The following is a 26,403-nucleotide window of genomic DNA, read 5'->3' on the forward strand; positions in this document are numbered from 1 at the left end:
GGAGGAGGCACGGGACGGAGGAGGCACGGCACGGGACGGAGGAGGCACGGGACGGAGGAGGCACGGCACGGGACGGAGGAGGCTCGGGACGACGGCGGCTCGGGACGGAGGCTTGGGACACAGGTAGGCTGGACACACACACAAGGCTGCACGGACACACACACACACACACACACACACACACACACACACACACACACACACACAGGGATGGATGGATGGATGGATACACACACACACACACACACACACACAGGGATGGATGGATGGATGGATACACACACACACACACACACACACAGGGATGGATGGATGGATGAATACACACACACACACACAGGGATGGATGGATGGATGGATACACACACAGGGATGGATGGACGGACACACACACAGGGATGGATGGATGGATGGACACACACACAGGGATGGATGGACGGACACACACACAGGGATGGACGGACACACAGGGATGGACAGCCATGTCTCACCCTCGGCTTATACACGAGTCAATAAGTTTTCCAGTTTTTTGGGGGTAAATTGGGGGCCTCGGCTTATATTCGGGTCGGCCTATACTCGAGTATATACGGTACATCAAAAATAAAATCATTAAAATAAATCATATAGCACCATAGACACATTATTGTGACAGAACATAGAATGCTGTTAGCAACAATTTTATGTTGAAAACCTATTTGTGTAGAACATTTAAATCAGACAGGTCATTCAATGTTAAAGTGAAAAAAAAATAGGATTTTTGTACTCACCGTAAAATCCTTTTCTCTGAAGTTCATTGATGGACACAGCTCATTAAATCTTAACCATAGGGTTATCAAGCCATCTTCAGGAGAGGACTAGGCAGAACATGTAATACATGTGAAAAACAATAGAACTGTACAGTTCTGCCCAGGGGGTGGCCCCTTTGGCTATAACCCCTCAGCCTGCTTCCTGCAGCTCAGTTTTTTTCTGCCTAGTGAAGAAGGACCTAGGCTCCCTGCAGGGACCATCGGTCCTGGGGATTTTTTTCTGGATTTTTGCCTTTTGCGCAAGATATTTATTGATCCTGTGATCTTCTATCAACAGCCGGCTGTGTGACAGGCTGGATAATATAGATCCTTGTAGTCTCCCCAGGCTGGTCATCAAGCATGTGCAGGCCCTAGCTACGTGCTGAGTCAGCCACGACATGCCCCTCAGTCTCCAAGGGTGGCCGGTGAGCTATATGCTCCGGGGTACATATATGACCGGACTAGGGACGTCTTTGTCACAGTGTGCCGTGGCCAGCAGCCACCCCGTACAGCTTGGGTGCGGTACTGTGATGAAATGCCTCCAGCTCGTCCGGACGGTAAGTACAGCTCTCCCTGTCTTAGCAGGGCAGAGCAGCTGGGCATTCCCTGGGAGGTCGATTAGGGGGACCCTCTTCTCCCTTTCTTCTCTCCCTGTCCCTGTATCCTTCCTGCCCCTACAATGATCGCTGCATGATTGGGCTGTGGTGCGGTGTGTGTACCAGGGCCATCCCTTTGGCTATAACCCCTCAGCCTGCTTCCTGCAGCTCAGTACGTCAACAAGCAGTATAACGTATAATAATAGGAGGAGTGGGTGCTGTGTCCATCAATGAACTTCAGAGAAAAGGATTTTACGGTGAGTACAAAAATCCTATTTTCTCTTTCACTCACTGATGGACACAGCTCCATTAAATCTTGACCGTAGAGACATCCCCAGTGTCAGAACGAGGGGTGGAAACAGCAAACATAACTTCACCCACAACCAGAGATGCTCCTCAATGGAGGAGTCGTCATCTGAACCGACCGCATCAGAACTTGCGGCCAAGGTATGCATCAGAATGCATTGACAACCAAAAGAGTGTGAATTGCAATGATTACACGGGAGTCTGCAAAACTTTGCAGCCAAAGCAAGCATCTGAAGATGTGCTTACATCAACTTTGTAGAACTTTGTGAAAGTATGAAGGAACGACCAAGTCGCCCGCCTTACACACCTGGGAGACCCAGGAGGTCCCAATTGCCCTGATGGAATGGGCCGTAACAGGAAAGGGGGGCACCTGCCCCTTCAAGGCGTAAGTCTGGACCACGATCTGTCTGATCCACCGTGAGATGGTGATCGACGACACCATCAGCCCGTTTTTCGGACCAGCCACCAAAACGAACAGAGAATTTGACTTCCAGAAGGGAGCTGTGGCAGACAAATATAACCTTAGGGCCCGGACCACATCCAGGGAATGGAGGGCCACCTCCTTAGGATGAGTCGGCTTAGGACACAGAGATGGTAACACAATGTCCTCATTGAGATGGAAGGCCGAAACCACCTTTGGAAGAAAGGAAGGTTGCGGACGCAGCACCACCTTATCCTTGTTGGAAACCAGATAGGGCGACTTGCAAGACAAAGCCGACAACTCAGAAACCCTCCTGGCAGATGTAATAGCCACTAAAATGACCACTTTCTAAGAAAGAGTCAACAAGGGAATTTCCCTGATGTTCTCAAACGGCGGTTTCTGAAGCACCAATAGCACCAGGTTCAGATCCCATGGAGGTAGGGGTGGTCACACCGGAGGGACTACATGCCGAACCCCTTGCACAAAGGTGCTTATCAATGAGTGAGACGCCAGGGGTCATTGGAAAAAGACAGCCAAGGCTGATATCTGTCTCTTGATGACGCTTAAGGCCAGTTTCTGGTCCATTCCTCGCTGTAAGAACAGCAGGATCCTGGAAACAGAATAGGTGTGTGGAGGCCACCCCATCTCCTCACACCTGGAGATATAAGCCTTCCACGTATGATGGTATATCTTCCAAGAAGAAGATTTTCATGCTCTCAGCATAGTGGAGATTACCGAGTCCGATAGACCTCGGTTCCTCAACACCTGGCTTTCAACAGCCATGCCGTCAAAACCAGCGACGGTAAAGCATGATGGAGTATCGGACCTTGTGATAGGAGGTCTTCTCGCATCGGCAGCCACCAAGGGGCATCCGCCACCAGGCGCACTAGGTCGGCATACCAAGGACGCCGGGGCCAATCTGGGGCTATCAGTATCACTGGAATCCCCTCGGCCTCCAGTCTGTGAATCAAAGGAGGAAACAGTTTGAGCAGAGGGAAGGTGTAAATCAGCCAGAACTGCTCCCAAGGAGCCACCAACGTGCCTGACGCATCCGCCCAAGGATCTCTTGTCCTGGACATGAACCTCCGCACCTTTCGTTAGAGCCGAGAGGCCAGAAGATCCAAAGAAACCTGAACACCTCTGAATGCAACGACCATTCTCCCGGGTCCAGCATCTGGTGACTTAAGTAATCTGCCTGCCAGTTTTCTATTCCCGGGATGTATACGGCCGACAGGGCCGGTACATGTCGCTCTGCCCACCAGAGGATGTGAGCGACCTCTCGTGCTGCAGCAGAGCTGTCGCAACAATGCCAAAATTAAAGCCAATACTTTGGTAAAGACTCGGGGCGCTGATGCCAGGCCAAAGTGGAGAACCACAAACTCTTCCCCCACTGTAAATCGCAGGAACACCAGGGAGTTCCCCTGATGGAGTGCAGCGACTATGGAGCAAACGGATTCCATTCTGAACCTTTGTACTTTCACAAAGCAATTGAGGGCTTTTAGATTCAGAATTGGATGTACCCCTTCCTTTTTGGGGACTACAAACAGATTGGAGTAGCATCCCTGAAACCTTTCCAGCTTTGGAACAGGCACTATCACCCCGCGTCTGAGTAGGTCCCTTACTGCCCCAAAACAGGGCCTCCCAGCAACCTGGGAGCAAAGGTATGCTGGAGGGAAAAAATCTGTTTGGTGGCCAAGAGACGAACTCTATCTTGTAGCCTGATGAAATCAGTTCGCAGATCAATTGGTCGGACAGCTGAGAGGCCCACCGAGCTGCAAACTCCTGAAGGCGAACCCCCACCCATGTGTCGGGCGGGGGCAAACCTTCATGCGGCAGCAGTTTTGCTCACAGGCTTGCTGGGCTTGGAGACCAGGGGCATTTTTGTCCCTCAGTAGTCACCCTGTCAGACTGGGAGGGTTTACCTGATGTCCAGGGCGGACAAATAACACAGGTCGTAATGGTGACGCCACTACCGTAAACATGGACCGGGCCACTGCCTCAGCTCTCCTGTCGGTAGGGTCCTTGAATGCAGGAGCCCCTTCTAGCAGAATCATGGTTACTTTATTTAACCTGGATACTGGGGGGTCAACGACCGGGGGGAGCCGACCATTTTTTTACGGAAACACCTTAGGTGCATGGGCCGGTTTACGGAACCCAAAGGGAACCGACACCTCAGCAGAGGATCCTGCTACATACTGTGTCTTCAGGGTATCACGTACAGCGGTGATAAGTGCTCCAACTAGCGCTTTTTCCTGCGCGGATCCAGGCACGGAATTATCCTCACTGTCCGAATGGTCCTGGTCAGCTATCTCTGACACATCAGAAACAGGGGTCGCCAGTCACTGTGGGGCCCAAGTCTGAATCAGAGCTCTCCCGGAGGATGGGGGGCAGGGAACATTTTTTACCCCCCTTGCACCTGCACGCCACCTCCACCCTGGCAACGAACATTTCCAGGACCGCCGACAAAGCGTCCAAGGGCACTGCACTATTTGCAGGTGAGCCGGTTGCAATTGCAGGGAGATCTGGGGAAGAAACGCCAGCTGCTCACACCATGCTGACCCACCCTGCCACCTTTGGGGACTTAGGACAAGGTGCTCAATCCCACCCTCCTAGCTGCTAACAGACTTAGGGGCCTCACCGCAGGACTCACCACCCTGACAGAGTGCTGCACCGTGCTGTCGCTGGTCGCTCTGTCCTGTGTCAGCTCACAAGTGTCCAGGAGTAAAAACTGTGCTGTTCTGCAGCACAGGAACCAGCGCTGGAGAGAAAAAACGTGCTGAGGCTACAAGAAGCTGTTCCTGTATAGCAAAAAAGCACTAGGAAAATGGCCGCCAGACTTCGAGAAAATGGCGGAGGCCAGCGCTATGGCGGTAGCACATGCAGAGCCCACAGACACCAGCAGAAAGACAAATGACAGCACATGGACACAGACAGCCAGTGCAGCCCCCAGATAAGGATCAGAGTCCCCCCAGCGGACCCCCGGCCCAGGTACACACCCCGCACCACAGCCTAGTCATGCAGCGATCCCTGCAGGAGCAGGAGGGATACAGGGACAGGGAGAGAAGAAAGGGAGAAGAGAGACCCCCTAATCGACCGCCCAGGGAATGCCCAGCTGCTCTGCCCTGCTAAGACAGGGAGAACTGTACTTACCGTCCGGACGAGCTGGAGGCATTTCATCACAGTACCACACCCGAGCAGTACGGGGTGGCTGCTGGCCACGGCACACTGTGCCAAAGACATCCATAGTCCAGTCATATGTGTGCCCCGGAGCATATAGCTCACCGGTCGCCCTTGGAGCCTGAGGGGCATGTGGTGGCTGACCCAGCACGTAGCTAGGACCTGCACATGCTTGATGACCAGGCTGGGGAGACTACAAGGATCTATATTATCCAGCCTGTCACCCAGCCAGCTGTTGATAGAAGATCACAGGATCAATAAATATCTTGCGCAAAAGGCAAAAATCCAGAAAAAAAATCAGAGAACCGATGGTCTCAGCAGGGAGCCTAGGTCCTTCTTCACTAGGCAGAAAAAAACTGAGCTGCAGGAAGCAGGCTGAGGGGTTATAGCCAAAGGGGCCACCCCCTGGGCAGAACTGTACAGTTCTGTTGTTTTTCACATGTATTACATGTTCTGCCTAGTCCTCTCCTGAAGGTGGCGTGATAACCCTACGGTCAAGATTTAATGGAGCTATTTCCATCAATGAATGAAAGAGAATGCTTTTTAAACGTAAATGTCCATAATGCAATAGTAGGTGCTTAAATAACAGTCCACACTTGCAATGAATGAAAAAAGTGAGTATCCCGAGTTGCTCTAACCAACAATCCCCTCTGGGTGCAATGCTTGCTCACATTATGCACTGACCAAAAGGTCAGTAATCGCAGTTTCATTAGTAAGTCAGTAATAGGGTAATAGATTTTAGGGATAACCATGATACTGGCATGGAGAAGATCAGGGTATATGGCGTGGCCCTCCAAAATCGCATTGAAAACTGATGTGAAATGACACGAGTTGCTCATTGTAAGTCTTATAATAACACACTGTAAAGCCATGTGGTCCTTATTACAGTTTTTAAAGGAAGAGCGCACCATCTTTTAGGAATTTTTGAGTGATAGAGTGCAGCAGTTTTTTACATATTTACATTTATAATTTACATATTATATTTAGCCTGCCGCACGCACAAACACCTTCCTCCACTCACTGCCCCTCCTGGGACACAGCGGGGATGGTCAAAATCGGGCAGACTGGAGTGGGGGCGCCAGGCTTCAAGACTTCTCTACCTCCTCGTGTACTGCACGCTGGACAAGTCATTTGCTCCCTCATGGGGAAAGTCCTCCATTCTCTCTGATTCTGCCTCAGCTGTGTCCCTAGACTGCATGCCACTTGAGACTGCTGATGATTCCTATCCTGCCTCCACTGACTTCCCCACTGAGCCAAACCCGTCTCAAATTATGAAGGCTTTACAACAATGGCAGCCTTAACCACTCAAATAGACTCTGTTCAGATGGACTTGTCTTTTCTTAAGCAGAATGTTCATAATCTCCACCATAGAGTTACAAATGCTGAACAGCGGGTCAGTGATTTGGAGAATACTACCCACCCTTTACAGGTTTCTGTGACTGATTTGCGGAAAGGCCATGAAGCTACTGTGGATAAGGTGAATGATCTGGAGGCTTATACCAAAATAACCAGGTTTTGGGTTTCCCTAAGGGGTACGAAGGCTGGAGCCCTGAATTCTTTATGGAACACTGGTTTGTCATCATCTTCGGGGCCACTGCTTTTTCTTCATTATTTTCTATTGAAGGGGCCTACAGAGTCCCACTATGGCCATTAGCATCTGGAGAGCCACCTCACCATATTGTGATTGAAGTGCGGAATTATTGTGATAAAGAAGCTGATGTCAACACCGTCTCCATTTTCCCGGACTTCTCTGCTGCTATGCAAAAACAATAGACATTATTCTTTTATGTCAAGAAGAGACTACAGGATCTTCAAAGTATGCTTTATCCAGCATGCCTGCAAGTTATTCATCAGGGCAGGGCTCACTTCTTCAAGACGCTCTGCAGTGGGTGGATGCCATGGGTCCAAAGGCTCCATCTTGTTCAACGATGTACTCCTCATCGATAACCCTGTTGAATCACTCTAATCATTGTAGCTGCTTATGTCGCAAGAGGATCTGTTTCTTTAGACACCTCACTATCACGCATGTCGCCTACTGTCTACCAGGTGTCTTATTACTGGATGCTACCTAGTTTCCTGCCGATGCCATTTCTACTCCTTTATTAACATGCTCAGTTTGCCCTATGTGACAGACCCTTGCCTACATCAGTTCTGAGCGGTGTATTGGCTTGGAGTTCCTGCAACTTCTACTGGTTCTGCAATTTTCTGCCTTTGGCTCCAAGTTTCCGGTGCTTATGCTTCCTGCATAGCGGGTGTTGACTACCTACTTTTCTTTGCTATGGTGCAGTTATAGTCTGAGCCCTGCAGACAACTAATTTACTGTTCACTTTCAGTACTTTTGGTAATTAACCACTAGAGATCCGCGCTATAGCCAAATAACGGCTACAGCGCGGACCTCCTTTGCTGGGACTACGTCTATTGATGTCGTCCCATGCACGAGTGGCCTGCGCGCCCCCTGAGGGGCGCACACGGCGCGCTCTGTGATCGGCGAGTCTATGAGACTCGTCTGATCACAGATCCGAGCAAGGGGTCGATCCCGACCCCTTACCACGTGATCAGCTGTCAGCCAATGACAGCCGATCATGTGATACAACAGAGGCGGTAATCGGCTATTTTTCCTCGTCGCGCTTACAGCGCGAGGAGAAAAAAAAGAGCCGATCACCGGCGGCCGTGATCGGGACATCAGTCCCGATCACGGCCAGCTTACCAGTGCCCACCTGCCCCCTGCCAGTGCCACCTCAGGAATAAATAAGTGCCCTGTCAGTGCCACCCAGCAGTGCCCATAGTGCCACACATCAGTGCCCACAGTGCCACACATCAGTGCCCACAGTGCCACCCATAAGTGCCCACAATCTGCCTCAACAACGGTGCTGCACCTCAGTGCCACATATCCGTGCCCATAAGTGTCATCTACCAGTGCCCATCAGTGCCCAGCAGTGCCACCTATCAGAGCCACCTATCAGTGCCCATCAGTCCCATCTATCAGTGTTACCTATCAGTGCCCCTTAGTGCCACCCATCCGTGCCACCCATCCGTGCCATCTTATCTGTGCCCATATTTGCCCATCAGTGCCGCCTTATCTGTGCCCATCAGTACTGCCTTATCTGTGCCTATCGGTGCCGCCTTAACTATGCCTATCAGTGCCCACCAGTGCAGCCTATCAGTGCCCACCAGTGCAGCCTATCAGTGCCGCCTCATCAGCGCACTTCAATGAAGGAGAAAAATGACCTGTTTGCAAAATTTTATAGCAAACTATTAAACATGATTTTTATCTTTTTTTGTTTGTTTAGCAAAAAATAAAACTCCCAGCTGTAATTAAATACCACCAAAAGAAAGCTCTATTTGTGGGAAAAAAATGATAAAAATTACAGTGTTGTATGCCCGCGCAATTGTCATTCAAAGTGCATCAGCGCTGAAAGCTGAAAATTGGTCTGGGCAGGAGGGGGATTTAAGTGCCCAGTAAGCAAGTGGTTAATGCTTGCTCTGTCCTCTCCTGGGCTGAACAGCACCCCCCCCCCCCCACACCCACCTAATGTATAGTTCTGGCTCCAGGGAAAGAGTTTCCAATTGTTGGGATTTGGGAGCCAGCAGGGCTAGAGAAATGGTTTCTAATGGGGGTTTGTTAATACACTTTCTTCACAGCTATATGTCCATTTAATGTTTATGGTCTTTTTATGCATTCTGTACTGATTTTTCTGCTTTTACTCCTGGGTCCTGTCTTCCATGGTCCTTTTTGCTCTTTGATTTCTCTACTACAGGCAATACTGTACATCTGCCAATGTAATCCTATTTTACTGATGTCTTCTTTTATTTTGCTATGACCATATTACATAGAGTTTCTTGGAATATCAGAGAACTCAACTCTAAAGTCAACTCCCTTTAAAGTTTGTGTACCTAGCTTGTTATAACCTGCATGTTATCCTTCTTCAGGAAACATATCTGCAAGGTTCTAGAGCTATGGCTCTTAAGTGTGCTGAAATCACTTATGCTCTGCACATATTAAGACAGATCTAGGGGGATGTTTTGTAATGCTTGTGTTGGAAATTTTAGGCAAACTTTATACTCTGGTCAATTTATATATTTCCCCTCCATTCACTAAAACACTTTTTTTCTTTTGAAAAATGTTAATTGAAGTTTTAACATACAATACATAAATGACTTGGCACAACACCAAGTCTGACATTCGGGCCAACATGGCCGGCAAAATTATACAACTTTTGCCATCCATTGATGGCTACTGTACCATTTCTCTGCCACATCCAACCCTGACACTTATGCTGTTTGGCGGACCAAAACCAGGGAATTGGATCTGATTCTTACAGAACACACCCAAAACAATTATTATACCAAACTTAGAGGATACTCAGGATGATCGATAAAAATAGTCGCCTACTGGCATATCTTTCCAAACATGACTTCCAACCTTGCACTATCCCTATAACTCCTATAGTGATTGTCGAACAAATCCATTTACTCAGGGTATTTACTTATGCCTTTGGCTACATATAAAGCTATGGGCTCCAGAGCTGTACTAGCACTGGATGCCCACAAAGCCTTTGACTCAGTCGAATGGCCATATATACTTCCTTAGATGAATTTAGCTGGTGTACCATGAACCACAAGCTATAATACAGGTTAACAACTTGTTTTTGAGTCCTTTACAATAATGTGGGGTACCAGACAGGGTTGCCCCCTATCACCCTTGTTATTCGCCATAGAAATAGCACCCTCTGCCAGATTACTTTGGTCTAATGCTGCTATCCCTGGGCTGACCATCAATGGATTGGAAAAGTAGGTTTCCCTATATGCAGATGACTTAATTATTTATTTGGCAAATCCACAATCCCCATTGCCTGTCCATTTAAATGTTATTCAGAATTGTGGACATTACTCAGGTTTTTGAGTGAAGTGGGAAAAGTAGACCAGGATGCTCTGGCCTTCATCCCACTCTCTTGTCCCTTGAAAATTGTTCATCGTTTCCGATATTTGGGAATAATAGTAAAACGGCGTCTCTTCCTATATTGGGGTAGGCAACCTCGGCCCTCCAGCTGTTTTGAAACTACAAGTCCCATGAGTCATTGCAAGACCCTGACAATCACAGGCATGACTCCTAGAGGCAGAGGCGTAATGAGATTTGTAGTTTCACCACAGCTGGTGTACAGAGGTTGCTTACCCCTGCCCTATATCTTCGGAATAATCTAGACCCCCTTTTACGCAAGCTGAAAAATACTATAAAAGTTTGGATTAATCTTCCCTGAACCCTTTCGGTATGGTGAATATTTAAACAAAAATCTTCCTGCCACGCTTCCTCTATGTATTAAATAATTCTCCAGTATTTATCCCCAAGCGATGATTTCAGGAGATTGATTCCACACTTGCTTTCTTTATTTGGGCAGGCGAGGTGGCCAGAGTAGCTAAAGATACCATGCAACCTATTTCAGCAGAGGGCCTGCTGTTCCCAACCTTCAAACTCATTATATTGAGTATAAATCAACCAATGTTTGCCACCTTAAAAAAGCTAGCATACATCAAAACAAAAAAACACATGCAGCCCCCCCTTTAAATGGAAAGAATTCACGTGTGAGAAATAAAAAAAACAGTAAAGGTGTGGTGCTTACATAAAACTCTCTATAACAGTGATTCTCAACCAGGGTTCCTCCAGAGGTTGCTAGGGGTTCCTTCAGCATTGGGCAATTTCTGCCTCTCAGATAAGTTCCCACTGACACCATTGATCTTTTTAACTATCTGTAAGGAGGTAATTCTTCCCAACGACCACAAGTGTAAAGACCATTCTTCCCACTGATCATCACACTAATGTATCATGAGTTGTAGATTTCTAATATTTAGCAGGGGCTCCCTGAGACTGGAGAACGATTTCAAGGGTTCCTCTGTGTTGAAAAGGTTAAGGCTACAATTTTTCACCACTTGTGCTCAAAAGTATGGATATGCACTCACCAGAGTTGTTTGACCCCTTTTTACAGGTAGGTCAAAAAGCACTTTTGCTTAATAGGACCCACAACGTGTACATTCTCCAAGATTTTCATGCATGAATCTCTTTTCTCCCAGAATTCACTATTGTTTCTGATTTTAGGAAACCCAAAATTCTCTCTAGGTCTCCATGACATGGTTTTTCAAACTTTACATAGTTTTGGCATCTTTCGTGACTCTTATTTCCTGTCAATTGATAAATGGCATTCTCTTTCTTCCTTAGGATGCCCTACAGGCTCTTTTTATTTAGATTTCTGGAGGGCCCATCAGTTACACCACTTCCTCCATTTCTTACTGCCTCCACATACTTTTAACCATCACATCACCACCCTAGAAGAATATTGCTCTGATAGAGGGGTTTTACCGCATGTACTCTCCAATAGCCTGTTGATTATACCTCCAGAGGACTACCAACTACCATGCATAACAAAATGGGAGGCCCACTTGGGACGTACGTTCTTCCCAGACCAACAAAGCAACATTTGCACTCAAATCTTTGATTTGCATGAAGATACAGGAAACGAACTTTAAAAACCACTTCCAGCCTAAGGACATCATATGACATCTTTGACTTTCAGTGGGAATATCTGAATGATGTCTGCAGCTATAGGCATCATTCAGATATCCTTGTTTTCACCCGGCGATTCTGTGCACCATAGTTCGATTATAGTGGTAGTTTCGCCACTTGATAGTTCTTACAGGCGATGGGAGGGGACATCCCCCCCTCCACCGCCATCCGGTGATTTTCCGGGTTCTCCCGTGCCATCGGGGACCCAGAGTAAGAATAAACTGCTGCCGGATGACGACCATAGAGATTTCCGGTGACCACATGGTCACCAGTCATCTCTATGATGACGTGTAATCACGGCTAGTAAGCATGAGATCATGGATTTTTTTTTCTGATCTCATGCTTTTCAGCCTGGAGGAGAAATGTGGGGTCTTATTGACCCCGCATCTCTCCATAAAGAGGATCTGTCACGAACGATTCCTATTACAAGGGATGTTTACATAAGTGATACAAACAAAAATGTAAAAGAAAGTGTAAAAATAAAAAAAATAAGTAAAATAAATAAATAAATAAAAATAATTTAAAACGCCCCTGTCCCCGGTAGCTCGCGCTCAGATGCGAATGCTGTTTGAACCACACATGCATGCGTTAGAGCGCAAGCAATAATTCTAGCACTAGACTTCCAATGTAACTCTAAACACGTAACCTGTAAAAAAAAATTAAAGCGTCGCCTATGGAGATTTTTAAGTACCGAAGTTTGGCGTCATTCCATGAGTGTGCGCAATTTATAGTGTGACTTGTTGGGTATCTATTTACTCGGCGTAACATCATCTTTCACATTATACAAAAATATTGGGTTAACTTTACTGTTTTGTTATTTATTAAATCATGAAACAGTTTTTTCCCCTAAAAAAAAAGTGTTTGAAAAATTGTTCAGGTAGACCCAGCCTTCTTTCTACTTCATGTGTTCAACATCCCAGCAAACATTTAAAAATGATCTATTATACGCCATCAATTCAACGCCGCCAAGTCCTGTATCCCTCTCACGTGGAAGAGCAGCCCACAGCCACCGATGATCGGTCTCTAGCTTAACAAGGTAGAAGACATAAATAAAATGAAAGACCTCATGCGTACACCTCAGCATAAACGGGAACAGTATTCCAAAACCTGGACGCTGTGGAACATGTTTGTCTAAGCTGAGGGGATGGCACTCTTTGCCACTTAGACCACCAACTAAACTGCACTCTATAGCATACCCTACTGGTAAACCTTGACAGCAATCCCGCCCCCCTCTTTTTCTCTCTCCCTCCCCTTTAATTATCTTCTTCTTTACCTTTTTCTCTTGCTCTAGCCTCCAAAAAAACGCAGTTTGCCTTTCTTTTTCTCTTGGTCTTGGACCTAGTGTTTGCAATCATTTATTTGAAATGTGCAATCTTTACCTTCTGTTGATTTCTCATTATATATGGCTTTTGCATACTGTAGTATAATTATGATGTATAATCTAATGTGTATACTGTTGTGTTGACATGAAAACTTCCTTTTCAGATTAAATAAAATATTTGAGAAAAACAAAAGCGCTTTTGCCCTCAGAGGCTGAAATCCCACTGGGATTAGGCTCCAATATCCTTATCCAATTTTAGTGATAAGCATTCACAATATGACCAAATGGTAGACATAAGAACTTCATAGTGTAGTATTTATTAAAAATATTTAAAAGTAAACTAATACAGTTGTGCTCATAAGTTTACATACCCTGGCAGATTTGATGATTTCTTGGCCATTTTTCAGAGAATATGAATAACATTTTTTTTAAATCATAATGGCAACAGAAACTACACAAATGACCCTGATCAAAAGTTTACATACCCTGGTGATTTTGGCTTAATAACATGCACACAAGTTGACACAAAGGGGTTTGAATGGCTATTAAAGGTAACCATCCTCACCTGTGATCTGTTTGCTTGTAATTAGGGTGTGTATATAAAAGGTCAATGCGTTTCTGGACTCCTGACAGACCCTTGCATCTTTCATCCAGTGCTGCATTGACATTTCTGGATTCTGAGTCATGGGGAAAGCAAAAGAATTGTCAAAGGATCTGTGGGAAAAGTTGAACTGTAACAGGAAAGGGATATAAATAGATATCTAAGGAATTGAGAATGTCAACCAGCAGTGTTCAAACTAATCAAGAAGTGGAAAATGAGGGGTTCTGTTGAAACCAAACTACGGTCGGGTATAGTGATGGACGAACTTCCGACGGGACGTTTCGCGAACGCGAAACGCGAACGGACACAAACGTTCGCGAAAACGACCGTTCGCCGCGGGCTCCATTGACTTCAATGGGAGGCGAATTTCGCAAACCTTTAGGTCGAATTTGCGGCCACGGGGTAATTATTAGGGGGTAGCACGTAGTCCCACCACCTGGACAATAGCATAATACATGTATGAGGTGAATTTGGGATCGATAACTACAAGCATTTTTTTTTTATTTGGGAAATTGTTCTGACAATTCAGACTATGGAGCTAATGAAGGCAATGGAGGAGAGGGAAGGTCAGGGACCAGGGTAGGCAAACAAGAGGGTGCAGGAGATACAGAGCACTGACAGCAGCACCGTAATACAGAGCACTGACATCAGCACCGTGACATACAGCGCTGACAGCAGCTCCGTGACATACAGCGCTGACAGCAGCTCCGTGACATACAGCGCTGACAGCAGCTCCGTGACATACAGCGCTGACAGCAGCTCCGTGACATACAGCGCTGACAGCAGCTCCGTGACATACAGCGCTGACAGCAGCACCGTGACATACAGCGCTGACAGCAGCTCCGTGACATACAGCGCTGACAGCAGCTCCGTGACATACAGCGCTGACAGCAGCTCCGTGACATACAGCACTGACAGCAGCTCCGTGACATACAGCGCTGACAGCAGCTCCGTGACATACAGCGCTGACAGCAGCACCGTGACATACAGCGCTGACAGCAGCTCCGTGACATACAGCGCTGACAGCAGCTCCGTGACATACAGCGCTGACAGCAGCACCGTAAGCAGCCCCAGGAGGAAGTCAGCACAGCACAGGGATGGTGTGATCCCCTCATAATAAGAACCCCCAGGAGGAAGTCAGCACAGCACAGGGATGGTGGGAGCCCCTCATAATAAGAACACCCAGGAGGAAGTCAGCACAGCACAGGGATGGTGGGAACCCCTCATAATAAGCAGCCCCAGTAGAAATATGACACCGCTCAACCTCTTCAAAGAGGAGGGTAGGGGCATATAGTACGGTGTGCTTTTTTGGGTCAGGGAAGTGAGCCAAATGAATTAAGAAGGTCTGTGTGCTTGATTCCAAAAATTGTTTATAGACATATACATGGTCTACTGATCACATGTGTTGAATTCCTCCGAGATCCATGCCTCATTCATTTTTAGAAATGTGAGGTAGTTAACACTGTCGTGAGCTAGGCGAGTACGCTTATCGGTCACAATCCCCCCTGCTGCGCTGAACGTCCTTTCGGACAGGACACTGGATGAGGGGCAAGCCAACAGTTCGATTGCAAATTGGGCAAGCTCTGGCCAGAGGTCAAGCCTGCCCACCCAGTAGTCTAGGGGTTCATCACTCCTCAGAGCGTCCACATCGGCCGTTAACCCAATGTAGTCGGACACCTGACGGTCTAGGCGTTCCCTGATGCTGGATCCGGATGACACCTGTCGATGGGTCGGCTGAAAGAATGACCTCATATCCGAAGTCACCAACACATCTTCAAACCGGCCTCTTCTTGCAGGCGCTGTTGGATTGGTACCCGCAAATCCTTCTCTGGGAGTGGGAATTGCTCCTCTGCCAGCGCACGCAAAAGCAGAATGCAGCATTTCTCGAAGCAAGGCCTGGAAGTGCTGCATTCTGACAGCCCTCTGCGACGGCGGTAACATTTCCGCCATTTTGTGTTTGTACCGGGGATCTAAGTACGTTGCCACCCAGTACTGGTCCTTGACCCTCATGCTTTTTATACGGGGGTCCCTATTAAAACACTGGAGCATGAAGGCCCCCATTTGCACTCAAGCGGAAGGTATGTGGTGGTGGTGGTGTTGTTGGTGGTAGTGTCTTTGGGGGTGCACATAGCAGAGAGTGAAGAAGAGGGTGCAGATCGAGAGGATGAGGAGGGTGCAGAAGAATAAGGCTGAGTGAGCCACTCAACCAAGTCTGGTGCGTCCTTTAAAGTAATTGAACGCACCTTCTGCAACTTCCCACTTTGGCTCAAGGCTGTTGCTCCTGCCCTACCCCTACCACCCCTGCGGAAGGGCCTGCCTCTTCCTCTGCCTGTCATTTTTTAAATCACCCTGTGACAAAACTCTTAGTCCCTATACCGCTGAAGGACTGCTGCAGTATAGGGCAGCGGTCAGCAGTAGTGCACGTCAACCCTATGTATTGTGGACCGATAGCGGTCCTTACAGAACAGCAGACTGTAACGCACTCAGGCCTATGTACCGTAGCACCCTATACCAAGTTACCAGTCCTTATAAGAACTTTTGTGGACCAAGCAGGTTGTGTGTTAGTGATTAGCAGACTGTACGTCAGTCCCTATACCAATGAAGGACTGCTGCAGTATAGGGCAGCGGTCAGCAGTAGTGCACGGCAACCCTATGTATTGTGGACCGATAGCGGTCCTTACAGAACAGCAGACTGTACTGCACTCAGGCCTATGTACCGTAGCACCCTATACCAAGTTACCAGTCCTTATAAGAACTTTTGTGGACCAAGCAGGTTGTGTATTAGTGTTTAGCAGACTGTGCGTCAGTCCCTATACCGCTGAAGGACTGCTGCAGTATAGGGCAGCGGTCAGCAGTAGTGCACGGCAACCCTATGTATTGTGGACCGATAGCAGTCCTTACAGAACAGCAGACTGTACTGCACTCAGGCCTATGTACCGTAGCACCCTATACCAAGTTACCAGTCCTTATAAAAACTTTTGTGGACCAAGCAGGTTGTGTGTTAGTGTTTAGCAGACTGTGCGTCAGTCCCTATACCGCTGAAGGACTGCTGCAGTATAGGGCAGCGGTCAGCAGTAGTGCACGTCAACCCTATGTATTGTGGACCGATAGCGGTCCTTACAGAACAGCAGACTGTAACGCACTCAGGCCTATGTACCGTAGCACCCTATACCAAGTTACCAGTCCTTATAAGAACTTTTGTGGACCAAGCAGGTTGTGTATTAGTGTTTAGCAGACTGTGCGTCAGTCCCTATACCGCTGAAGGACTGCTGCAGTATAGGGCAGCGGTCAGCAGTAGTGCACGGCAACCCTATGTATTGTGGACCGATAGCGGTCCTTACAGAACAGCAGACTGTACCGCACCCAAGCCTATGTACCGTAGCACCCTAGACAGACCAAGTTACCAGTCCTGATAAAGAGCTTTGTGGAACAAGTGAGTTGTGAATGATTAGCAGACTGCAGCAGAAGGGCAGCAGTCAAGTATAATATTCTTTCTATATTTGGAAGAAAGAATATTATACGTGTACAAGCCTATTACCGTACCACTGATACCAGTCCTGAAAAGAACCTTTGTGGAACTAATAGTAACAGCAAGTCTTTAAAATTATCCTCACTGCCTGACACACTGCTTCCTGCCTGTCCCTATACAAATTGGCAAAAAAGAGTAGGCTGGAACGATTAGCTGGAATAGCTCTTTTGTGGACCTGATAGTAACAGCTAATGATGATGATGATGATGATGATGAAGAAAGACTAATCTGGCTGAGCTGTCCCTAAAATAGCAGCATACAGCGCTCTGTCCCTTTATCTAAACTGACAAAAGAAACTCAGGCTGCTGACCTAACACCTATACCAGTCCTGAAAAGAACTTTTGTGTACCAAATAGCTAGCGTTTTCTCTGTCCCTACTCCACACAGGATCCTTTCCCTACAGTGACAGAAGAAAGAATGTAAAATGGCCACCGGATCGGGTGTATTTATAGGTTAGGGGGAATGTCCAAGTGTCCATGAGCTGTCATGTCTCAATTGGTTGTCCTGTAACACATGATAAACGTGTCACGAAAGGTTAAAGTTCTTGTATACATTAAACACGTAAGTCCGCCGGGGCGAACGACGGAAAAAGGCGTTCGAACCCGCGGACGGCGAAAGTCGGAAATTCGCCGCGAAACGACCGCCGGGCGAAACGTTCGTCCATCACTAGTCGGGTAGACCAACTAAAGTTTCAGCCACAACTGCCAGGAAAATTGTTTGGGATGCAGAGAAAAACCCATAAATAACTTCAGGACTCTCTGGAAACATGTGGTGTGGCTGTTTCAAGATGCACAATAAGGAGGCGCTTGAAGAAAATGGGCTGCATGGTCGAGTCGCCAGAAGAAAGCCATTACTACGCAAATGCCACAAAGTATCCCACTTACAATACGCCAAACAGCACAGAAGTCACACAAAGTGGCACAAAGTTATTTAGCGTTGACATGGACATTCACTGTACTGTTCATTTAAGCACAAGAGACTCCATTTTGTCCTCCTTTGCTTTAGTGTTCTGTAACCTTCACCTAACACACAGAAACCTCTCCTACTAAACACTCTCTACTCCCCCCTCCCTTCTCACTGTTTTACTTTTGCAATTGTTCTATTCGCTAGCTTTTAATAATATATTTCTATTTGTTTAGCTCTTAATAACATATTTCTATTTGTTAGTTTTTAATAACATCTCACACCACCCCTTTCTTATCTATGTATAAAATAACATGTAATAATAAATTTTGACACTGAACGGACATTTTAAACACAGTGATTGAGTCCTGTGAATCTGTTCCTGCAGCTGCAGTATTAACTTTGTTTTAGAGTCCCAATCAGAAATCAGTCATAACAGTTTTGGCGAGTCAGAATATCAGGAGCTTGGCAGAGTTTCCAGAAGGAACCGCGCTTTGATCTGGATCATCGGGAACGCAGACATCTAAATGCCGGCTAGGTAAGCTGTCCTTAAGCTTGCTATATTTCTGCCTTTCCTATGTATCCTATCTGTCGGTTCTCAAGGAAACCAGACCACTCTCGGACCTTTCTGGTTGGGTAACGTGTGTGTGTGAATGTGTTTGTGTCCCCCTTCAAGGGCTGGACTGTGTGTGGATAGGGAGAATCCTCTGCAGTTCCCTGCGTTGACTCCTTGTGGGCGACCTGGGTCAGAGGCGCATGGTAGGGTCAGATAAAACTCAGAGAAGAGAAGAGACGAGGAGGGTCTCTTAATGAGTGTTTTGTCTATTGTCATAAACCCCTTCTATCCACGTAGATAAGTGGAGACTTTTCTTGTAAATCTGCAGATTTGCTGTACTATTTGTTTTAGAGGCAAGAGTGTATAGGCACAGATAGAGAAGACTGGCCAGTCATTATGGGCATTAATTTAAGTAAGAGAATGAAGGGAGAGAAGCCTTCAGAAAATGCCCAGCGCAAGATGAGCGCTAGAGAATATATGAACCGAAGGTACGGTTCCGCCTATACTGAGCCCCTAGATAAATGGGTAGAATGGACAAAAGGAACAGCTAAACCTTTAAAATCTGAAGGGACTTTTGATTTACAAGTATGGCAAACTTTTCTGCACGATTATGGCCCACTACTGTGCAGTGAAGGAACGTGGAGAATAGCTTGCACATGGGAGACAGAAGCTAAAGTAGCAAATCAAACTGGCTTGATGGAGATGTTTAATAAAAGTACTGCCCAAATTTACTACGTTTGGCCAGAAGACTCTGTAGAGGAGGACCCCCCACCTTATGTGGCTGCCAGTTTGGCTTTAAGGGGTCCACGCACAAAAGCAAAAGAATTAGATTACATGGAACATACAAAAGATGAGCTGGGCAATATAGTAGAGAGCAGAGGTTTAACAGCCCCATATCAACCTACAATGAGGGATTTGGCTCGAATCTTAGAAACAGATGATTGGCATAAATCCAAAGGCACATATGCAAAACTAGATCTCTCTGAACTTAAGGCTTTGGCCAGACAAAGAGAGATAGAGTCTGAACTTCCGGAGCAAACCATAATTTCCAAATTGTGGCAGCAAGATGAAGAGAGAAAGAAGGGAGATGCCGCCCCTTCTGCCCCGGTCATAGATCAATCTGTTGCAGTTTATCCTGTCAGAACCCAATTAGTTTTTGAAGGTAATGCTGTTGACAGTAAGTCTCAAATTAAATGGCATGTACCTTTTAGTCCCCAAGATATGAGATCCATATTAGAGGGATTGGGAGACCCTAGAAAGAATCCAATTGGGTTTGCAAACAAACTTAGCGCTGCACAGGAAGCATATGAGGCTTCTGCTACTGACATTCATCAGCTTCTTATTAAAGCAGTGGGAAGCAACATGTCTGGTTATATACTTAAAGAATGTGGTGTAGACATCAAAAATCTAGGTAAGATGGTTAGTGGACGGGAGGTTTGTGAGAAATTGAAGGAAAAATTGCCCCAAATATATGGACAAACCAGACATGCTGAATTTATGAATGCCAAGCAAGGGAAAGAGGAGGCATCAGGGGCTTATTGGAGGAGGTTAAGTGATATGGCTGAGGAAGCAGGCATTAAAATAGAGGAAGAGAAGGCGGGAGAAACTGCAAGTCCATCTACACAACTGGTGAAACAAAGGTTTCTTGATGGTTTAATACCCCAGTTGAAAGAAAAGTTGTTCACAGCAAGGCCTGAGGCAGGCAATATGTCTATTCGAGACGTCCTGCCTATCCTGTTATCCATAGAAAACAGGATTAACCAAAAAGACAGCAAACCCAAGGTTATGTATGTGGGGAAGCAGAGAGGTAGAGGAAGAGGTAAAGGCAATGTCAGAAATCGTGGCAATCGGGGACCAATCATATGCTACAATTGTGATGGGGAAGGACACATAGCCAAATACTGCCATCTTCCTGACCGTAGACTGGAAAAGAGCTCAGAGGCACCTCATGCTGATCCCAGTTCTCTGCCAAAAGCAGTGGATCAGGCATAGGAAAATGGCATGCCAGTATCAATCATGTTAAATAGGGGAGACAATGGTCCCGAGGCCAGAGTAAAAGTATTTTTACGAGAACTCCCCTATCCTGGAGGAGAAACAGAATTAACCTGTTTAATAGATACTGGTGCAAGCCGAAGTGTTTTTAATATAGAGGACTTCCCTCCAGGATTATTATCTACAAATGTTATCTCTGGTGTTGGCCTAACCGGGACCTCTACTGATTTGGTTGAGTCCAAGCCACTTAAACTCAGGCTAGGACAGCAAACAGAAATTGTCACTAAAGTGTTAGTTTCAGACACAGTTCCTACCAATCTTTTGGGAGCTGACATTTTGAATCAAATTTTAGCAAACATAGACTACACTCCTACAGGAGTCCAAGTGGTCAGTAGTCTGTCAGGAGAAGTTTTAAATACTGCGTGTGGAGTATTTTTAATTCAAGACTCCACTCCGCCATTTCCACCAGAATTGAAAGTGATTCCTGCTGAATTATGGGCCACCAGCAAATATGATGTAGGTCTGCTGGATTGCACCCCAGTCATGATAAAAATTAAACCAGGAGCCCATCTCCCACAGATTAAACAGTACCCACTGAGTATTGCTCAGATTGAGGGGATAAAGGATCAAATCACTCAACTGAAAGCCGCAGGGGTTGTTGTACCAATTAAGTCCCAAGTCAATACACCCCTGTTCCCAATTGCAAAGAAGCCAGACAAGAAGGGTGGGCAGGTGACATACCGCATGGTGCATGATTTGAGAGCCATTAACAAAATAATTGAGGCAGATACCCCGATTGTGCCCAATCCCCACACTTTACTAAGTGGAATACCTGCCTCCAGCACCTGCTTTACAGTGATTGATCTTGCAAATGCTTTCTTTTCGGTGCCTCTGCACCCAGATTGCTGGCATATCTTTTCTTTTACCAATGACGCCCAAAAATTAGCATGGACAAGATTGCCCCAAGGCTGTGTGAGTAGCCCCTCTGAATATAATACTGCGTTAAAGCAGGTATTGGACCAATGGTCCCCCTCACACCCAAACACAGTCTTGCTTCAGTACATAGACGATTTGCTTATTTGTTCTGATACAAAAGACATTTGTAGCAGAGAAACCGTAAGCCTTCTCATGTTTCTCTATAACAGTAACAACAAAGTTAGCAAAGATAAGCTACAATACTGCCAAGAGAAAGTGATCTTCCTGGGTCACTGCATTTCACATGGAATCCGTCACCTAACCCCAGATAGAGTTAAAACTCTACAAAAATTTGAAAAGCCAAGAAATGTACGGCAACTACGTGCCTTCCTGGGGTTAGTGGGATATTGTAGGGACTGGATTCCAAATGCATCAGAACTTATGGCTCCTCTATATGAGGCTACCACTAGAAACCCTTTCGACCTCACATGGGAAAATGAATTGCAGATGAAGGAGCTTATTAAAATTTTGTCTGAAGCTCCCGCCATTGGACTTCCTGACTATAATAAGACTTTCTCGTTGTTCTGTCATGAAGTCAATGGATTTGCTGCAGGTGTACTCACCCAGCTACATGGAGACAAACAGAGGCCTGTGATGTATGTATCAGCCTCATTAGACCCTGTCATTAAAGGCTCCCCCAGTTGTATGCGAGCCATAGCAGCCTGCATTTTGCTGCTAGACAAAGTAACTGAGCTTGTACTAGATTCTGCTCTGATCCTGTATGTGCCACATGCAGTACAGGAAATCATGAATCAAGTAAATACCAGACATGTGTCTGCCAGTAGATTTGACAAGTACCAGTCTGCTCTTTTTGCTCCATCGAATTTAACAATCAAACGGTGTGTTACTTTAAATCCGGCTACTCTTCTTCCTATAATTGATGAGGAAGATGCAACAAATGGTACTGATGTAGAATCAGAGAGTTTTTCTCATGATTGTATGGCTCTGATGGAGGTAGAAAGGGCCTCTGTCACACCAGCAAAAGATGAGCCTTTATCAGATTGTGACACACATAATTTGTAGATGGTTCCAGATTTTACACCGATGATGGTCAGCCACACACAGGTTTTGCTGTAACTACTACAGACACCATTTTACACCAGGAGGCATTGGCACCCCAGATGTCAGCACAGGAAGCGGAGTTGTGTGCTGTAGTCAAAGCATGTCATCTCCTAGAGAATCAAAGGGGAAACATTTACACTGACAGCAGATATGCGTTTGGAATCGCTCACGATTTTGGGCCTATTTGGAAAGCACGGAATTTCCTGACTAGTGCAGGGAAGCCAGTGAGACATGCAAAACTCATAGAGCGGCTATTTGAGGCCTTTCAGAGACCAGCAGAAGTTGCCATCTTGAAGGTAAAAGGGCATGCAAGGGGAAATGACATGACAGCCAGAGGAAACGCTTTAGCGGACCAAGCGGCAAAGGATGCTGCCCTTATGGCATTGGGAGTCACACCCACTGTAGGGGTCGCCCAGGTAGCGGGGACAGATTCCCCTCATCAAGAGCAGTGGGATGTAGAAACTCTAATTCAGTTGCAGAACCAGGCCCCTGATGAAGAGAAGGATAAGTGGAACAAATGTAATGCTACCCAAAATCAGCAGGGCCTGTGGAGCGCTGACAACAGGTGGTGTCTACCCAGGAGTTTGTACCCAGTTTTAGCACAACTGGCACATGGCGTCAGTCATCTTGCTAAGGGCGCGATGGTGGCACTTACTGACTGCTATTGGATAGCACCTGGATTTAGTGCATTTGCAGCCAGGTTTTGTGCTTCATGTCTCACTTGTGCTCTGTACAATGCAGGGAGGCCTGTCCATGTTCCCCAAAAGCATTCTCCTAGGCCAGATTTCCCTTTCCAAAGAATTCAAATAGACTACATTCAGATGCCCAGAATAGGCACCTATGAGTTCGCTTTAGTTTGTATTGACATGTTTTCAAGCTGGCCAGAGTGCTGGCCGGTAGCCAAAGCAAATGCAAAAACAACAGCAAAGAAAATTTTGAATGAAGTAGTTTGTAGATATGGAGTTCCTGAAACGATTGAGAGTGACAGAGGAACCCATTTTACTGGGGAAGTAATGAAAGAGGTAATGGAAGCCCTTCACATACAGCAAGCTTTCCATACACCTTATCATCCACAAAGTAGTGGCAAAGTTGAGAGAATTAATGGAATTTTGAAAAACAGATGTGCAAAAATTAAAGCAGATACAGGAAAAGTATGGGTGGAAGCTTTGCCATTAGCCCTATATTCTGTACGAACTACCCCTAAACAACCACATGGGCTGTCCCCCTATGAGATTTTATTTGGAGGGCCACCCAAAACAGGGCTATATTTTCCCCAACAGTTGCAGGCTTCTCACTCTAGTCTGTTAGAATATGTTCAGATTTTGCAAAGAACTTTGAATAAAATACATGAAGGTGTTTATAAATCTATCCCCGACCCAGATTCTGTTTCAGGTATTCACAGAATCCAACCAGGTGACTGGGTGGTGGTCAAGCGACACGTCAGAAAGCCGCTAGAACCAAAATTTGACGGACCACATTTGGTGCTTTTGACAACCGGTTCCGCAGTCAAGTTGGAAGGAAAGCCCTCCTGGATTCACGCCAGTCACTGCAAGAAAATCCTGAAGTGATGATATCCTTTGAAAAAATGATGATGTTGTTCTTTTTCTTTTTGTTGTTTGTGAGAACTGAGACATGGAAACATAACCCTTTCATACAAATGTTAAAATTGTATGCAACCCATAGCAACGCTAGTGACTGCTGGGTGTGTTCTCACTTACATCCCCAAACAGGAACAATACCCATGATAGCAATGCCTCTCAAATTCACTGATCTAAACAGGACCAGAATAAATGGCTCATACATCGTCTCCACAGCTAATGAGCACAGATCAGTAACTTTGATGGTTTCGAAACAGATAGACACTCCACAGATTTGTTTAAACATTACATGCCCGTTTAACACTAAATGTACACGGTTGGGCAATTCAGATTGCACCAGGGCAAAGATTACAGTTTATGGAGGAAACCATGGTCAATATTATTATATCCCAGATCCAGAACTAAATAGAACCCTTTATAGTACAAATTGTTCACAGTTCCCAATATGTGAAAATATCGGTTACCTGAGATTCCATGTTATTGCTTCCAGTTTCTTAGGCGCAGGCATACCGTCCATACGTAGAGGGTTATATTATATATGTGGAAATAAAGCTTACGCCTGGCTTCCTGCTAATGTTACAGGTACATGTTATATTGGGAAGTTAGCACCTGCTTTGGCTGTTCGCAAAGATACAGTGCGAGCAGATCAAAGTCCAGAATACCCTTTAGTGTTCAAAAGAGAGCTGTTCACTGAAGGCGACATGGCATGGTCATGGTTCCCTTCCTGGACAGGATGGGGAATTGAAGCAATGAAAAGAATAAATAATTACACTAGAATTGTAGATGAGATTATTAACCTTACTACCACTGATATAGGTTTATTAAGTGAAGAAATGGCTCAGATTAAAAAAGTAGTATTAGAGCACAGATTAACGCTGAATTTTCTCACTGCAGCTCAAGGTGGGATGTGTAAGTTATTTCGCACCGACTGTTGTATATACATTTCTGATAATGAGGACATTATAAAAGGACATCTTGCTAAGATAAGAGAACTACAGAATAAGGCCAGAGATATTGCTAAAGATGGATGGAACCCCTTTAAGGCTTTAGGAGGTTTTGGTGACTTTTTATATGGTATAGCAACATGGTTACAGAAACTAGGCGCTTACATTGCGATGTTCCTATTTCTCATATTTGTCATTTACTTCCTCATCAGGCTGTGCCTCCGTGTGACTACCCGCTGTACCGACAAATGGTCCACCAGCCCTGATGAACCCATTATTGTGAGAAAGTTAGGAGAGAGCTGAACAGGACGCCGTCTCTCTGCGCCAATGTAACAGGAGTTACCAGCAATCGGCTGAATGTAACGCGGAGAAGAATGGTGTCAAATAAACAAAAGGAGGGAAATGACATGGACATTCACTGTACTGTTCATTTAAGCACAAGAGACTCCATTTTGTCCTCCTTTGCTTTAGTGTTCTGTAACCTTCACCTAACACACAGAAACCTCTCCTACTAAACACTCTCTACTCCCCCCTCCCTTCTCACTGTTTTACTTTTGCAATTGTTCTATTCGCTAGCTTTTAATAATATATTTCTATTTGTTTAGCTCTTAATAACATATTTCTATTTGTTAGTTTTTAATAACATCTCACACCACCCCTTTCTTATCTATGTATAAAATAACATGTACCGTATATACTCGAGTATAAGCCGAGATTTTCAGCCTCTTTTTTGAGGCTGAAAGTGCCCCCCTCGGCTTATACTCGAGTCATCGCTGTCTGCCCGCTCGATCAGCGTGTCGAGCAGACAGACAGCGGCCATTCTATAATTCAAAAGCCGCGCCTCCGGCTCCGCCTTCGCCTGTGATAGGCGGAACACTGAATTTCCCAGCAGCCTGTGTTCCGCCTATCACGGACATCGTATCATCCTCGTACTACGGACGAGGATGATACGATGTCCGTGATAGGCGGAACACAGGCTGCTGGGAAATTCAGTGTTCCGCCTATCACAGGCGAAGGCGGCGGCGCAGCTTTTGAATTTTACAATGGCCGCCGAGGCGCCGACGAAGAGGGCACGGGACGG

General features: G+C 46.1%; 2 protein-coding genes across 2 annotated transcripts in view; one reads left to right on the forward strand and one right to left on the reverse strand.

The window, feature by feature from the left end:
- MGAT4B (alpha-1,3-mannosyl-glycoprotein 4-beta-N-acetylglucosaminyltransferase B) overlaps window positions 1-26,403 on the reverse strand; it is an 820,251-nt gene that overhangs the window by 434,482 nt on the left and 359,366 nt on the right. The gene's annotated exons all lie outside the window — the stretch shown is intronic.
- LOC143964521 (endogenous retrovirus group V member 2 Env polyprotein-like) lies at window positions 18,234-25,983 on the forward strand. Its single transcript, XM_077474299.1, has 2 exons — window positions 18,234-18,733; window positions 24,161-25,983. Exon 2 carries the CDS (start codon window positions 24,348-24,350, stop codon window positions 25,623-25,625), a length of 1,278 nt encoding a protein of 425 aa, XP_077330425.1. The 5' UTR covers window positions 18,234-18,733; window positions 24,161-24,347; the 3' UTR covers window positions 25,626-25,983.

The sequence above is a fragment of the Lithobates pipiens genome, unplaced genomic scaffold (genome assembly GCF_037356315.1).
Source record: "Lithobates pipiens isolate NorthernLeopardFrog02 unplaced genomic scaffold, aLitPip1_a1.2 Scaffold_8, whole genome shotgun sequence".
NCBI classification, from domain to species: domain Eukaryota; kingdom Metazoa; phylum Chordata; class Amphibia; order Anura; family Ranidae; genus Lithobates; species Lithobates pipiens.

What these genes read in the sequence shown, in the direction of transcription:
- LOC143964521 (XM_077474299.1), top strand. Translation starts at nt 24,348, where the DNA reads ATGATATCCTTTGAAAAAATGATGATGTTGTTCTTTTTCTTTTTGTTG.